This window comes from Chionomys nivalis, chromosome 12 (genome assembly GCF_950005125.1).
Source record: "Chionomys nivalis chromosome 12, mChiNiv1.1, whole genome shotgun sequence".
Taxonomy (NCBI): Eukaryota; Metazoa; Chordata; class Mammalia; order Rodentia; family Cricetidae; genus Chionomys; species Chionomys nivalis.
The window spans coordinates 56,821,314-56,838,498 of record NC_080097.1 but is presented as its reverse complement, the minus strand read 5'-3'; the positions used below and the strand labels follow the sequence as shown (position 1 = coordinate 56,838,498).

Genomic DNA, 17,185 nt, shown 5'->3' with positions numbered 1-17,185 from the left:
AGTATCTACCAGCTGTGTTACTCTCATGTGAACTTTCTGAGCCAGTCCACATCTCTCACCCTCTGAAAAATAAAACATTTACACACACTTCCCTAAAATCTTTGTGCACATGAAGTATATGAATATGGTTTATCAGAATTCCGTTTTGCCTCCCTTGTCTGCTTTACGTGTTGCTTTACTTAATAGTTTAATTATGACTTGAAGTTCATGAAATTGGAGTGTGATTAGTTAGAAATGAATGGGGTCACTAGGAGATATTGCCTGTGCTTCATTGTATCAAGGAGGTCATGGGTGTGGCAGGGCCTTGGACTCAGGCGTGGCCCCTGCCAGCATTCGGGGCCTGGATGACACCATTGCCTTGGGTGGCACTGCAGGTTACTTAGATTGTCATGGACCCAACAACAGCTTGGTTCTTGAACCTACACATGACTCCGGTTGTGGGTGTAGATCCCAAGCATTCCATGGTAACAGGAGCCCAGGAAATCAGTGCAGATCCTGTCTGTGGCATCTTTACATGTATACTAATCAGTGGTGATGCTGGAAACCCAGATGTGTAGACTGGTAGGCAGTGAGAAAGGTGGAGATGTTGATGTTGACTTCCTGACCGCAGTTGGTAATGGCAAAATTTTCTCACAGCAGTCAAGGGTTAAGCCCAACATATTGGTTCCCCTTGGGGATAGTAGCCCTCATGTGAGGTCTCCTCAGTTTCAGAATCACAGTGTCCTGCAGCTAGTGCAATGTTACCATTGGCTAAGAACAATGGGGAATTACTTCTAAGAGGAAGGCAGACCACTTAGAAGTTGACCTAATACAGGGATTCTTCTGGAAGGCTAGAAGTCACTATGCCATCTTTGAAGAAGATGGCAGTTGAATATGGGTGGCTCAAAACAAATATGGAGCCAGCTCCATACTTAAGTTCCTGAGGACTTTCGCCACCAGTTGCTAGTTCTTCCCAGCATTTGGTCCAGAAAAGGCTGGTGCTCGCCTGTTGTGACTTCTGTAGCCTCACACACCTTCCAGCGACTTCTGAGGGCAGGCTCTCCTCACTCTGCAAATAATGAAAGTTCGAGTTCTCCCTTTCTGATTTGTATCCCTTGCTCTTCTTTTGCTGTCTTAGTGCTCTAGCTAGAATTTCATGTACTATATTTCATATATATGGAAAGAGAGGACAGTCTTGTACCTGATTTTAGTGGATTTTCTTTGAATTTCTCTCTGTTTCTATTATGTGGAATAATTTGAGGAGTCTTGGTATTAGCTCTTCTTTGAAGTTCTGGTAGAAGTCTACACTGAAACTATCAGACCTTGGGTTTTTGTTGATTAAGAGACTTTTGATTACTGCTTCTTTTTCCTAAACATTATAGGTCTATTGAAATTGTTTATTTGGCATTGATTTAACTTTGGTATGTGGTATCTCTCCAGAAAGTTATCCAGTTATTTTAGATTTCCCAATTTTGTGGGGAACAGGTATTTGAAGTATGACCTAATGATTCTCTGGATTGTCTGCCATTAAGTTCCCATTTTCATTTCTGATTTGTTAATTTGGATGTTCTCTTTCTGTCCTTTGGTTATTTTGGGAAAAGGTTTGTCTATCTTGATGATTTTCTCAAAGAACCAGCTCTTTGTTTCATTGATTCTTTGTTTTTATTTTATTTATTTCAGTCATCAGTTTGATTGCTTCCTGTTGTCTACTTCTCCTGAGTGAGTCTTCTTCTTTTTGTTCTAGAGCTTTCAGGTATGCTGTTAAGTCACTAGTGTGAGATTTATCCACTTTCTTTATGTTGACACTTAGTGCTATGAAGTTTCCTCTAGCAGTACTTTTATAGTGTTCCATTGATTTGGGTATACTGTGATTTCATTTTCATTGAATTCTAGGAAAACTTTAATTTCTTTCTTTCTTCTTTGACAGGTGATTCAGTTGAGCATTGTTCAATTTTCAGGAGTTTGTAGGCTTTCTGCAATTAGTGTTGTTGTTGAATTCTAACTTCAAGCCATGGTAATCTCATAAGATAGAGGAGGTTAATATAATTATTTTATATCTGTTGTGGTTTGCTTTGTGAACAAGTATGTAGTTGATTTTAAAGAAGGTTCTGTGAAGTGCTGGGAAAAAGATATATTCTTTTGTGTTTTGGCGAAATGTTCTGTAGGTGTCTATTAAGTCCATTTGAGTCATGACATCTGTTATTTCTCTTATTTTTCTGCTAACTCTGTCTGGCAGACCTGTCCATTTGTGAGAGAGGGGTGATGAAGTATCATACTATAAGTGTGTGGGTTTTGGTGTGTGAATTAAGCTTTAGTAATGCTTCTTTTACAAATGTGGTGCTCTTTTATTTGAGGCATATATATTCAGAGTTAAAATTTCATCTTTATAGATTTTTACTATGATGGGTATGTAGTGTACTTCTCCATCTCTTTCAGTTAATTTTAGTTTTAAGTCTATTTTTGTTAGATATTAAAATAGCTATACCCACTTGTTTCTTAGGTCCATTTCTTTGGAAAATCTTTTCCCAACCCTTTACTCTGTGGTGATGTCTGTCTCTGAGGTTGAAGTGTGTACCCTGTATGCAGCAGCCTGATGGATCTTTTTTTTTTTGTAGCCATTCTGTTAGCCCGTGTATTTTTATAGGTGAATTGTATCCATTGATATTAAGAGATATTAATGACCAGTAGTTGATAATTCCTGTTATTTTTCAGTGGTAATGTTTGCATATTTACCTTCTTTTGGGTTTGCTGTTGCCTGTATTTTTGTGAGGGCAGCTAACTTCCTTGGGATGGAAGCTTCCTTCTAGTGCTGGATTTGTGGACAGGTATTGTTCAAATCTGTTTTTATCTTGAAATATCTTGTTTTCTCTGTCTATGGTGATTAAATGCTTTGTTGAGTGTAATAGTCTGGACCGGCATCCATGGACACTTACTGTCTGCAGTGCATCTGTCCAGGATCTCCTTCTGACTTTCAGGGTTTCCATTGAGAAGTCGGTTGTAATTCTGAAATGTATGACTTTATGTGTTACTTGTCTTTTTTCCTTTGCATATCCTAATATTCTTTCTTTGTTTTGTATGTTTTGTGTTTTGATTATTATATAGTGAGAGGACTTTTTCTTGGCCCAGACTATTTGGTGTTCTGTAAACTTCTTGTACCTTCATAGGCATGTACTACTTTAGCTTGGGAAAGTTTTCTTCTATGATTTTGTTGGATATCTTTTTTTTATGCCTTTGAGCTGGAGTTCTTCTCTTTCTTTTATCCCTATTATTCTTAGGTTTGGTCTTTTCATGGTGTCCCAGGTTTTCTGGATGTTTTTAAAATTTTGTTAGATTTAATATTTTCTTTGACCAATGAATCTATTTCCTCCATAATATCTTCAACTCCTGAGAGTCTGTCTTCCTTCTCTCGTATTCTGTTGGTTATGCTTGCATCCATAGTTCCTGCTCATTTACCCAGATTTTCCATTTCCAGAATTCCCCTGGATTGTGTTTCTCTATTGCCTTTATTTTAATTTTCAAGGCTTGAACTGTTTCCTTCACCTGCTTGATTGTTTTTTTTTTCTTGCTTTTCTTGACTTTCTTTGAGGGAGTTCTTGATTTCTTCTAGTTTTTTTTTCTTTTTCTTTTCCTCCATATCTTTAAGAAAACACTTCATTTATTCTTAAATGACCTCTGTCATCTTCATAAAGTTATTTATAAGGCTGTTTCCTTCTGCTTCATCTGTGATGGCCTAGTCATGTCTTGCTGATTGGTGTTAGACCACTATTTTCTGATGGTGCCATTGCTCTTTGTGCTGTTGAATGTGTTCTCACACTTCTTCTGCCCATCTCTTCCTCTAAGGGCTGCATGTGGAGTCTGAGCCTCTGGGGATCCTTTTTCTCCAATTAGTACATGTGGGGCCTCTAGATCAGGTGATCATTCTTCGTCTAGGTGCAGTGGTGCCTATTTCTCTGGTGGTCATTGGTGCTGTCCTTCCAGGTGTAGTTGGGGTCAGTGGTTCTGGTGGTCACTACTGTTCCAGGTGAAGTTTGGGGTGTTGGGAGTGGTGGTCACTGTCAGTACAGGTGCATTTGGGGTCTGTGGGGCCTGTTGTTGTTGGTGTGGAGGTGGGGTATGGTTAGTTGGAAAAGGTGTTGCTTCCTGGTCACTAGGGGAACTGTGGGTGGGTGGGAGAGGGACAGGATAGGGCCTAGAGAGCAGAGCTCTCTGGTAGGGAATTCACCCACTCGCTTAAAGCTCCAGGTGCAGTGGAAACATTTTTTAAAGAAGAAAACTACAGGCTAATCTTTTCTGGTATGGAGTTAATACTTGTTCTGGTTCATGGCTTGGGAGATTTCCAGTTATGGTTTGGCTCTGTGTCTCATGTTGTGGTTTCCCTGCTCACCCAAGCTCCCCCCTCAGCTTTCTGCAGCAGCAATCATAGTACGGTATTCACTTTACTTTTGTTACATAAGATGCCGCCAGACCATGTTCTTGCCTTTAACATGAGAAGGAAGAGGATGGAACACAGCAAGGACTTTTCTTCCTTCCTTCCTTCCTTCCTTCCTTCCTTCCTTCCTTCCTTCTTTCTTTTTTTCTTCCTTCCTTCCTTCCTTCCTTCCTTCATTTGTACCTCTTTTTCCTCCTTCTTTTCTTCAGGCAAAAAACATTATAAAAGCTATAACTAGATGGGGAGCCAGTGTTCACAGACATGGGCACAATAAACTGTTCAAGGGGTATGTATGATCATATCACAATATAATATTGTAAACAATATTTACTCATATGTGAATCATCTATAGTATTATAAAGCTGTTTGGAAAACTGAACTATTATAACAATATATGTTATAGTGTGCACCAATCTCTAGCAGGACAGCCACCACCACTACAGCTAATTTCCTTTCTTCCTGGCTTCCTTATCTTTTTCTTCCCTCCTTCCATTTCTTTTTTATTTCATTCTTCCTTTCTTCTTTCCTCCTCTCTCCCTTCCTCTTTTTTGTCCCACACTCTTTCACTTCCCCTCTACCCCCTCTACTCTCCTGTTTCATTTTTCAGGTAGATTTTTCATGTAGTCCAGGTTGGACTGCCTTGAATCCTGATCCTCCTGCTTCTTCCTCTCTGTAACATGAGAGCCTTCTTGTTGGGGTTTCTGTCCTGCCCAGTTCCCACAGCCCGTAAATCCCAGAGAAAATCACACAAGGTCTCCATAAGTTATAAAACTGATTGGCCCATTAGCTCAGGCTTCTTATTAACTCTTCTAACTTATATTTGCCCATTATTCTTATCTATGTTAGCCAGATGGCTCGGTACTTTTTTCAATGGGGCAGGTGACATCTTCATTCTTCGGTGTCTGGACAGGACTGCAGAGAGAGTTTCTTTCTTCCCAGGATACTCTTGTTCTCCTTGCCCCACCTCTACTTTCTGTCTTGTTGTCCCACCTATACTTCCTGCCTACCTACTGGCCAATCAGCATTTATTTAAAACATAATTGACAGAATACAGAATTGTCCCACACTACCTCTCAAGTGCTAAGGTAGCTTGTGTACACTTCTATGGTCAGTTTAGAACATTTTTGTTAGGAAATAATTTTGTAATGAGACACAAGATGTAATGTAGATGTTCAAGATATATTCAGTGCACATAAGTGACTCCAATATAACATTTAGTGGCTTTGGATTATAGGGTAATAACTTGGGCATATTGGTGGACACCTCAATCTACAGTACTTGGAAGGTTGAGGCAAGATTACAGTACTTGTCCCTGGCTAGCCTGGGCTTAATAGCAAGACCTTATATAAAATAGAACTGAATAAAGCAAACTGAAAATTTATTTATGCCTAAAAATGACACAAAGTCATATTACATCTGTAACAAGTCTTTCTCTCTCCCTCTAGCTAGTTACCAAATAATGACATAGACTTCTTTTTTTCAATTCCAAAGACATCTTTAATATTTTTATTAATTTTATTGAGCTATACATTTTTCTTTGCTCCCCTCCCTTCAACTCCTCCTACCTTCAACTTTCTCCCATGGTCCCATGCTACAAATTGACTCAGGAAATCTTGTCATTTTATACTTCCCTGGTAGATTAGATCCACATATGTCTTCTTAGGGTCCTCATTGTTTTCTGGGTTCTCTTAGGTTGTAATTTCTAGATGGGTTTTCTTTGCTTTGTGTTTTAAAACCACTTATGAGTGAGTAATATATTTGTTTTTCTGGGTCTGGGTTACCTCACTCAATATGATGTTTTCTAGATCTATCCATTGGTCTGCAAATTTCAAGATGTCATTATTTTTTCTGCTGTGTAGTACATCATTGTGTAAATTACCATATTTTCCTTATTCATTGTTTGGTTGATGGGCATTTAGGTTGTTTCCAGGTTCTGGCTATGACAAACAGTGCTGCTGTGAACATAGTTGAGCACATGTCCTTGTGGTACGATTGAGCATCCTTTGAGTATATACCCAAAAGTGGTATTGATGGGTCTTGAGGAAAGTCTTTTCCTAATTTACTGAGAAATCACCATACTGATATTCAAAGGGTATGTGCCAGCTTGCACTCCCACCAGCAATGAAGAAGTGTTCCCTTTACCACACAACATCTCCAATATAAGTTGTCATTAGTGTTTGTGATCTTGGTCATTCTTAGAGGTGATTATATATGAAAACAGAATCCATCCTTCTGCTGCATACAAGAAATACACCTCAAATTCAAAGAGAGACATCTCCTCAGAGTAAAGTGTTGGGAAAAAATTTCCAATCAAATGGACCTATGAAACCTATGAAATTAGGATAGCTGGTGTGGCTACCCTAATATCTAACAAAATAGACTTCAAACTAAAATACATCAAAAGAGACTTCTTATTAGGTGTGAAAGCTCAGGCTTAGGTTAGGATCGTCTCAGTAGCTCTTATAACTAAAATTGAACATCTCATATTAATATATGTTCTGCACATGCCACTATCTTTCTTTAATGTTTCACATCCTCTTTCCTCTCTATGTCTGTTTGGTGAGAACACTTTTCTTCTCCCCAGAATCTGCTTTGCACCAGAAATCCCATATAAACACTTCTTGCCGAACTATTCGCCATTCAGCTCTATATTTGACCAATCAGAAGATGCCTTTGCAAAGACATATCTTCACAGTGCAAACAAATATGTTGCAACATCCTTGGTTCTTTAAAATGTTTCCAGAACTACTAAGAGTTTTAGTGACAAAATATTTAATAAATCATGCCTTTGGATGATATGAGAACAGATAGGGGCAAGTGGTAACACCAGCTGAAGGTCATTAATCAACCCTGGCATCTTTCTTCTTGTCACATGTCACCAAAGACTGGATTCTCTCATTGCTAACTTCCTTTTCCTCTGAAGATAAATCTTCTTTTGTCACCTAAAAATGCTTCTCACCTGCATTTACTTTGTTCAGAAAGTTCACCATTTTAGCTGACTCTAGGGTTTTTTTGTTGTTGTTGTTGTTTTGTTTTTTTTTGGTTTTTCAAGACAGGGTTTCTCTGTAGCTTTGGAGCCTGTCCTGGAACTCCCTCTGTAGACCAGGCTGGCCTCGAACTCACAGAGATCCACCTGCCTCTGCCTCCCGAGTGCTGGGATTAAAGGCGTGCGCCACCACCGCCCGGCTTAGGGTTTTTGTTTATATTTTTGCAAGGCATGTGTGAGAAGTTGTTGATCTCCAATTGAATGAATCCTTCAGATTCTGTTGGCTGAGCTTGCTTTGACCTCCTCAGTGCGTGTCTGCTGCTAAGGGTGCACAGAGAGGTTTCATTAAACTGGCCTGTACATCTCTCCTACATCAGCCACCACAGACAAAACCATCTTATCTGCATGATTCCCTTGCTGACCTCATGAGACCATAGTGGTTCTTTCGTTCCCAAGGGTCATCAGACAGGCCACTATTGTCCTCTTTCACCATAAATACAAATGTGGTTGTGATCAGGTTCTTGATTTTTTTTTAATTCATTTGATTTATTTTATTTTTTTTTATTGAAAAAAAATTTTCTGCCTCCTCCCCGCCTCCCATTTCCCTCCCCCTTCTCCCGCCCCTCTCCCCCTCCCCCCCACTCCTCTTCTCCTCCCTCTCCAGTCCCAGGAGCAGTCAGGGTTCCCTGCCCTGTGGAAAGTCCAAGGTCCTCCCCTCTCCATCCAGGTCTAGGAAGGTGAACATCCAAACTGTCTAGGCTCCCACAAAGCCAGAACATGAAGTAGGATCAAAACCCCGTGCCATTGTCCTTGGCCTCTCGTCAGTTCTCATTGTCCGCCATGTTCAGAGAGTCTGGTTTTATCCCATGCTTTTTCAGTCACAGTCCAGCTGGCCTTGGTGAGCTCCCAATAGATCGGCCCCACTATCTCAGTGGGTGGGTGCACCCCTCGTGGTCCTGACTTCGTTGTACATGTTCTCCCTCCTTCTGCTCCTCATTAGGACCTTGGGAGCTCAGTCCGGTGCTCCAGTGTGGGTCTCTGTCTCTATCTCCATCCATAGCTAGATGAAGGTTCAGCTTTTGTTGAGATGAACAAACTGATTCTATCATTTGTGTGTAAATGTCAGATCAGAGTGATGCTTGACAGGGCTTACACAGCAGTGCCATGTAGAATCAACAGCTCCTTTACCTGGAGACATTGAGGTATCTGTGACATCTAGAGATAGGAATTGGTTTTCTCCCTCTACTATGTGGGTCCTGGGATTGAACTTAGGTCATCAGATTTGATGGTAAGCATTTTACCTATGGAGCCATTTCTGGCCTAGTGCCATTGTCCTTGGCTTCTCATCAGCCTTCATTGTCCGCCATGCTCAGAGAGTCCAGTTTCAACCCATGCTTATTCAGTCCCCGACAAGCTGGCCTTGGTGGGCTCCCAATAAATCAGATCTACTGTCACAGTGGGTGAGTGCATCCCTCGTGGTCCTGATTTCCTTGCTCATGTTCTCCCTCCTTCTGCTCCTCATTTGGACCTTAAGAGCTCAGACCATTGCTCCAAATTGAGTCTCTGTCTCTACCTCGATCCATCGCCAGATGAAGGTTCTAAGGTGATATGTAAGACATTCATCAGTATAGGATAGGGTCATTTCAGGTTCCCTCTCCTCAGTTGTCCAAGGTACCAGCTGGGGACATCTCCCTGGACACCTGAGAACCTCTCTAGAGTCAAGTCTCTTGCCAACCCTAAGATGGCTCCCTTAGTTAGGATATATACTTCGCTGCTCCCGTATCCACCCTTCCTATACCCCAACCATCCCAATCCCCCGAGCTCCTCCCATCCTCCCCTTCTCATGTTTCTCATCCCATTTCCCCTTTGCCCCATGCCACCTCCCCCAGGTTCTTGATTTTTGAGCTGCTCAGTCACCAACTGCTCCTTTAACACCAAGGGCCCATGTGGTGTGATTTGTTCTGTGGTGGTGTCCTTTCTGGAAGCAGTTCAGGTTCTCAAATGTGACCTCAGCCTAGATGTCAGGAGTTTCCATCTGCCACACCATTACTGTGAGCCAGGCTGCAGGGTGAGGCAATCACTTTCTCCTACATTCAGTTGCCTAGCTCCAGGAAAGAAGAGGTATTCCAAGTCTGAGTTGTTATTTGACTATGGAGGTAAAGACATGGTGTGGTATTAACTACAGGTTACCAAGAATTCACATCTCCCAAAAAACACACAGCTATTGTCTCTGCTCTCTCTTTCACCATTGAGACTTTTGTGTAAGTCAAGGCTGATAGACCTTGCTTGTAGTCCCAATGCTAGGAAGACTGATTCAGAAGGATTATGAGTTGGAGACCAGTCAGAGCTGTGTAATGAGACTGTGCCCAAACAAAACCAATTGAAATCAAAATGAAAATAAAAAACCCTACCATTCCTCCGAGCTCCTCCCATCCTCCCCTTCTCATATTTCTCATCCCATTTCCCCTTTGCCCCATGCCACCTCACCCGCAAGTTCCCAGTTTTTGCCCTGCAATCTTGTCTACTTCCCCCTCTCCATGCGGATGACTATATGATTTTCTTTGGGTTCACTTTCTTATTTAGCTTCTATAGGATCACACATTATATGCTTAATGTCTTTTATTTTATGGCTAGAAACCGATTATGAGTGAGTACATCCCATGTTCCTCTTTTTGAGTCTGGGATACCTCACTCAGGATAGTGTTTTCTATTTCCATCCATTTGCACTCAAAATTCGAGAAGTCATTGTTTTTTACTGCTGAGTAGTACTCTAATATGTATATATTCCACACTTTCTTCATCTATTCCTCCATTGAAGGGCATCTAGGTTGTTTCCAGGTTTTGGCTATTACAAACAATGCTGCTATGAACATAGTTGAACAGATACTTTTGTCATTTGATGTGGCATCTCTTGGGTATATTCCCAATAGTGGTATTACTGGATCTTGGGGTAGGTTGATCCCAAATTTCCTGAGAAATCGCCACACTGATTTCCAAAGTGGTTGCACAAGTTTGCATTCCCACCAGCAATGAATGAGTGTGCCTCTTTCTCCACAACCTCTCCAGCAAAGGCTATCATTGGTGTTCTTGATTTTAGCCATTCTGACAGGTGTAAGATGGTATCTCAAAGTTGTTTTAATTTGCATTTCCCTTATCGCGAAGGAGGTTGAGCATGACCTTAGGTGTCTTTTGGCCATTTGAATTTCTTCTGTTGAGAATTCTCTGTTCAGATCAGTGCCCCATTTTTTTATTGGGAGGAGCTCGGAGGATTGGGATGGTTGGGATATAGGAAGGATGGATACGGGAGCAGCGAAGTATATATCCTATCTAAGGGAGCCATCTTAGGGTTGGCAAGAGACTTGACTCTTGAGGGGTTCGCAGGTGTCCAGGAATATGTCCCCAGCTGGTACCTTGGGCAACTAAGGAGAGGGAACCTGAAATGACCCTATCCTATACTGATGAATATCTTGCATATCACCTTAGAACCTTCATCTGGCGATGGATCGAGGTAGAGACAGAGTCTCAATTTGGAGCAACGGTCTGAGCTCTTAAGGTCCAAATGAGGAGCAGAAGGAGGGAGAACATGAGCAAAAAATCAGGACCACGAGGGATGCACCCACCCACTGTGACAGTGGAACTGATTTATTGGGAGCCCACCAAGGCCAGCTGGTCTGGGACTGAATAAGCATGGGTTGATTCCGGACTCTCTGAGCATGGCGGTCAATGAAGACTGATGAGAAGCCAAGGACAATGGCACTAGGTTTCGATCCTAATACATGAACTGGCTTTGTGGGAGCTTAGCCTGTTTGGACGCTCACCTTTCTGGACGTAGATAGAAGGACCTTGGTCTTCCCGCAGGGCAGGGAATTTGGACTGCTCTTCAGTATCGAGAGGGAGGGGGAATGGAGTGGGGGGAGGAGAAGAGGAGTGGGGATAGGGGGAGGGAAGTGGGGAGAGGGCAATATTTGGGAGGAGGGGAGGGAAATGGGAAATGGGGAGCAGGTGGAAATTTTAATTAAAAAAGAATAAAAATAAATAAATAAGTAAAAAAAAAAAAACCCTACCATTTAAGTTCACAACTATAAATAAGAGTTAGAAAAAACAAAGCAAAAAAAAATCAAAAGTCACCTATGTAACTATAATTCAACATAGATTCTTCAACTTTTTAAAGATTCATCCAGTTTGTTTAATCCACACAGGTTTCTTTTCCCATAAAATGAAATTTAAAGTAAGCCTGGTATTTTGAAATCTATACTGATACTGATCAGTGGTGAAGCCAGAAACCCAGATGTGTGGACTGGCAGGCAGGGAGGAAGGTGGAGGTGCTCAGTTCCTGGTCGGGACTGATAATGTTAGCAATTTCTCATGGTATTGATAGTCACAGTCAAACCCTTTATTATTATTATATTACATTATATTATGATTTCTTATGTATTATACTATAAATTATCATATTACAATTTATTATATCATATTATGCCAATTTAAATAAGGTACCCTTGAGGCATAGTAGACCTCATGTGAGGTCTCCTCTGTTTCAAACTCCACAGCACCCTGCAGCTAATGCACTGTTTCCCTTGACTAAGAACAATGAGACTTTGACTTCTATGAGGAGGCCAGGGCACTTAGAAGTTGACCTAAGGCAGGCATTCTACTTGTGAAAGGTTAGAAGTCACTATGCCATCTTTGAGGAAGATGACAGTTGAATTTGAGTGGCTCAGAAGTAGGACTAGAGCCAGTTCCACACTTAAGGTCCTGAGGACCTCTTCCCACTGATGGCTAATTGGCTGAGAAATGGCTGGTGCTCCCCTGTTGTGACTGCTGCAGCCTCATACACTTTCTAGGGACTTCTGAGGGCAGCCTGTCCTCTAGCTGCAGGTGCAATACTGGGAGGACGGTGACGGTGAGTCAGGTGTTGGGGACACAAGCCACCAACAGCCATCTCTGAGCAAGACATGGGGATTGGCTATGATGTGTGGAAGAGGTGTAGTGACCAAGGCATTGATATTTGTGGAAAGACGAGATGAGGACAAAGAGAGAGAAGAAGAGAAGGGCAGACAGTGGAGGAAACAGCAGAGCAGTGCAAATTTCTCCTGATGTGGAACCTTGCAGTACACACGCATGTATGTGAGATCATATTCAATAATCCACAGTGGCACACCCTGTGCCAGGAAATCAGTACTCAAGTTTGCTAACTTGGCCAGAGAGTATCGCCAAACACCTCTTCACTCAACTTAGAGAGGTTCTAGGTGTGGGTGAGGAACCAAGTCAGTTTAGAGCACAGAGTAGAGGCTCACAGTTGCTGGAGTTCTCATCTTTATTGAGGTGCATTACAAGGAACAATCAATCACCAGAACCATGTGTCTCTTTATGATCCACTCACACAAAGGGGAAGGATGGGACAGCCTGGGGAACAGGCTAGGGCCAGGCTCAAAGAGACTGGGACAGTCTGGAGATAGCATGGGGGAAGGTCGGTTTAGGCTAGGAACAGAGTCACCCAAGGGGTACCAGAAGACCTCTGACTTGGAGATCCTGACTCAGGCTCACAAGGCTTTTTAGCTACTTGCCCTTATGACTGTATTAATCCAGGGCACATAAGTGGAGATCCGGGTGAAGACTGCAGGGGGTTTTGCGTCTAGACGTCCATATGATACAATACCATGGGCCACCCCAGCACACAGTAGAGGTCCCCCAGAGTCTCCCTGTAGGGTAGAGAAAGCAGAGGGTGAACAGAGATCACTTTCCCCCAACTACAGATTCCTTGTCATAGCTAATCCCAGAGTGAGGTGAGCACTTCTGGCTCTCTGGAGATTCAATTTTTTCTCCTGTCTTGTCACAATGCTTAGGTTGTTTCCCTTCACCCCCCTCTATTCTCATCTGGAAACCCCTGGGAAAGTTTCAGCAAGGGTTTGTGCATGGAAATGAGAGCTAGAGGGAGAATTTCAATTCCAAGAGTGCTAGGATCCTAAGAACATAGGCATCAGGACAATGGAGAGCTGTTTGTCCTCCTCCCCCCCTCTGGCACTGTCTCTTGATGTGAGGAGGAAAAGTAGGTGGGTTCTCACCCTGTATGCAGATCTTGTCTTTCTGGGACTGCCCACACAGACTTGGAGGTCATAGTTGAATTTCTTGTAGGATTTACAGGCCTCTTTTGCCATGATTCTCAGTTTCACCTCCATCAGTCTTTCTGATGTCGGCTCTGTCACTCCAGTTTGTCCCCAGCCAGCTGCACGGCACATTTTTCCAGGTATAATGAAGTCAGGTAGGCTAGGCAGGGCAATTGTATCCACAGCCGGAGTGAGCTTAGCTTTTCTTTGAAGCTGAGGGGGAAGGAGAGAAGACGTGGTAACCCAGAGAAGCATGCTGTCCTGGACATGGGTTCTTTCCCACTGGGGTTGTAAGGACAAGGATTTTAGGGGTGGGTTCTGAGGAAATGGGTTGGATAATGAGAGTAAAGGATGGGAGAGCTAAAATGGGCAAGAAAGATAATGGAACCTTCAGCAACATGATGTCGTGCAGATTGGAGTAGAAGCTGTACTGTGGGTGGACGATTTGTTTTTTGACTTTTATCTTCTGCTGTGTGGGTTCTGTCTTGCTCACATCATGAGCCCCAAGAGTGACAGTAATTTCTCTGTTGAAAGAGAAAAAGAGGCAGTAAAAAGTGCTGTTCTCATGAGGACTCATTTTGAACAGAGGGACACCAGGTCTTCTCTATCCCAGAGCAGAGCCACTTGTAAGACCCCGATTGGAATTGAGATGAAGCTCCCAGGAACACACCATCAGAAGCTATGAGCTCAGGGAAACACAGCACTGAGAGGCTGTGCTCCCTTCCAGTATTTGGACTGAATACATGGTTTTGCATGTGGTACAAAGGATCTACCATTGAGTTACACCCCAGCACATGACTGAGAGCTCTGGTGACACCAGGACAAGAGGAAGGCAGCAGTTTGTCCTGACCGGTACCCTTTTCAAAGCTCTGTCCTCTGAAAATGGAGATGACAGAGAAAATGGGTGCCTTTGTGTTCCCTTTGTCTTCTCATTATAAGTAGGAGTCTGTCTGGAGATGAGCAGGACTGGGAACTTTCCTCAGGCTCTGCCCCTTTGTGACTCTTGCTCTTGCATTTCTTCATACAAAGAGGAGTCACCCACCTTCCTTTACAGTGCGCGGCCGTCATCACAAATTCTTCACTTATGAGAAACCCTCCACAGCTGGCAGTGAAACCTCCATCAGTGAGGACCTCCAGATGGGCCATGTAAGGGCGGGAGTGTGGTTTTGACTCCACACCACCAATAATCTCCTCTGGAACAAAGAACCCCGAGTTCCTAGTCACAATCTTACAGGACACCCTAAGAGGGCTGGCAGAGGAAATGGGGCTAAAGCTGAGTGCCTGCTCCCCATCCCATCCCAACTCTCAAGGGGCTCATGTCACTCCGAACACCCTTTGATCTTTCCTTCCTGTTGATCTTCCTCTCCAGCCTTCCCTTTCCACCATCATCCTACATTTCAGTACACAATGCACATTCATGTTGCTGATGTCAGTTCATTTAGACAATTCTTCACTCCTTTATCCTGCCTTCATCAATGGTAATGAAAGGCCATAGGAGAATTGCCAAAACAGAATATTTTGATAAACTATGTAAAGGGTAATTAATTTTTCATTCTTACTTACCCTAAGACATTTCTCCTGGACTACATGCAAAGTACCTGCCTCATTTCAGGGTTTCTATTACCATAGTTAACAGATTTGGGTCAGTTGCTGAAAAATTCAAGGGTAGGGAGACAGAGACAAAACTCACCAGCTCCAGTTCCAGGAGACAAGAGGAGGGCCGACAAAAGAAAGAGTAGGGCCTGCATTTCCCACTGGTGCAGCCTATGCTCAGCCTCTGGTGTGTTTCTGTCTGGTCTCTGCTTTTATAGATCCAAAGCAAGAGAAAGGGAGGGCAGGAAACCACCAAGCTGCCCTGGTCATGCTTCATCTTCCTTATCAGAAATTCTCATGACTCTGCTCTCTGCTTGTGTTGAATCTGTAACCAGATCCTGAGAGTCCTGGATCCCATGATGAGGTGCCTACTTCACCTGATGAAGATGATCCTCAGATACAAAACAGCAACAATGTGCTGAGGAACTTGTTTAAGGATGCTGAGCCTGTCCTTGTAAACAGCCAGGTATTATTGTCAGCTTTGAGGCCCATGCAGCATGTGTGAAAAGACTCAACCTCTGACACTGTAGCACAAACGCAGGCATATGTAGTGTGTGAAACATATGAGTGTGATGGGGTCCGTTTCATTTACAACTGGTTTGGGGCTGATTGAGCCTGATAGCCATAATTTGCGTTGACAAGTGGGAGGGCATCTCAGATTTATTCTAATAAGAAGCAGGTGATAGAATTTGTTAGAGAGAGAAGAAAGAATGGGGAGAATGTATTGAATTCACAGCATATCATGCAGGATGGAGACCTTCAGCCAGTGTTTCTCAATCTTCCTAAGGCTGCGACTCTTTAGTACAGCTCCTCATGTCGTGGTCACTCACAACTATAAAATTATTTCCATTGCTATTTCATGACTGTAAGTTAGCTACTGGAATAAATTGTAATATAAAAATCTGATATATAGAATATCTGCTGTGTAGCCCCCTAAAGGATCCCAAACCACAGGTGTAGAAGTGCTACTATAAGTGCATGTTCTGATTTTCTAATACTAATAGCACATCGTGTGGATATTGCCATACACATTTAGGGGTAACTTAATGGACTCTTAGGATGTCGCATAACAGGAAGATCATACATCTAATTAGTTTCAGAATCTTACTGTTTTCAGTTCCTGTGGGATGGAGAGAATGCATAACGGAAAACATAAAGTACCACATCTACACTCTGCATGGGATCTCAGGATTTCTATTTATCTACTGGGACCCAAACATGTTTGACTGCAACATAGCATCTCTCAAGATCATATTTGAGGCCATACTTGGTGCTTTCATCATTTCATGGACCACTGAAAATCAAACACTGCTCTCAGGTGAAAAGGAACATGCCACTGAGTACAATTTCTAGTCTTGCTTACTTGATCACAGTTGAAATGCTGTCATCTTGGAATAATTGACATTTTGTTACATTACTGGTCTGAGCTTTCTTTAGACCCCACCAACCCTGAGTACAATTGTTTCCATTTTACACATGATGAAATCAAGACTTGACAAACTGTCAGAAACATTGACTACCAGAAGTTGGTCTCAGTTCAGTTGCTTCATGACTCTTCCAATAACCTTTCTTTGTTCCAGCTGCTTTCCTTGATTTCAGAAACAAAGCAAGACGAAGCAAACAGAGGACTTTGAAGGGTTCAATTCACTTGTCTACAGCTCAGCAGGAATGACCTTAGAACAGATCCCACATATTACAGTGCACACCTGTGTTATACCATTCAGATATGTTGCACTGCTCACATATGTTACATTGTTCACACGTGTTGTGCCATTCATGTATGTCACACCTCTTGTATGTTGCACCGCTCACATGAGATGCACTGCTCACATGTGTTATACTGCTCAGATATTGATGCACTGATCACCTCTGACGTAGAGCTCAAGTGTTTTATACTGCTCATGTGTGTTACACTGCTGGCATATATTACATACATTGCACCACTTATGCAGGCTTTCATTCCAGATTGGACCCAGTAGAATAGAGATCCTCACTGGAAGCAAGAACAGGATTACTTTTCTGTTCACTAGACTACACCTTAGTATTAGTTCTTATAGACCCTTTTGTAAGTGATAAAATGTAGTAGCTGTA

General features: G+C 42.5%; 1 protein-coding gene across 1 annotated transcript; it reads right to left on the bottom strand.

Annotated features, from left to right (window-relative positions):
• Positions 1-12,949: 12,949 nt before the first annotated feature.
• On the bottom strand, positions 12,950-15,249 carry LOC130885087 (mast cell protease 4-like). Its single transcript, XM_057786491.1, has 5 exons — positions 15,192-15,249; positions 14,544-14,694; positions 13,890-14,025; positions 13,460-13,714; positions 12,950-13,096 (listed from the first exon to the last, which is right to left on the bottom strand). The coding sequence occupies exons 1-5, from the start codon at positions 15,247-15,249 to the stop codon at positions 12,950-12,952; spliced, it is 747 nt and encodes a 248-aa protein (XP_057642474.1).
• Between the last annotated feature and the right edge of the window lie 1,936 nt (positions 15,250-17,185).

Excerpts from the sequence above, each read along its gene's own strand:
- LOC130885087 (XM_057786491.1), bottom strand. The coding sequence starts at position 15,249 with ATGCAGGCCCTACTCTTTCTTTTGTCGGCCCTCCTCTTGTCTCCTGGA. Across the intron at positions 14,695-15,191 it reads GTCTCCTGGAACTGGAGCTG|AGGAGATTATTGGTGGTGTG; the intron begins GTGAGTTTTGTC and ends TCTTTGTTCCAG. Across the intron at positions 13,097-13,459 it reads AGACAAGATCTGCATACAGG|GGAGACTCTGGGGGACCTCT; the intron begins GTGAGAACCCAC and ends TCTACCCTACAG.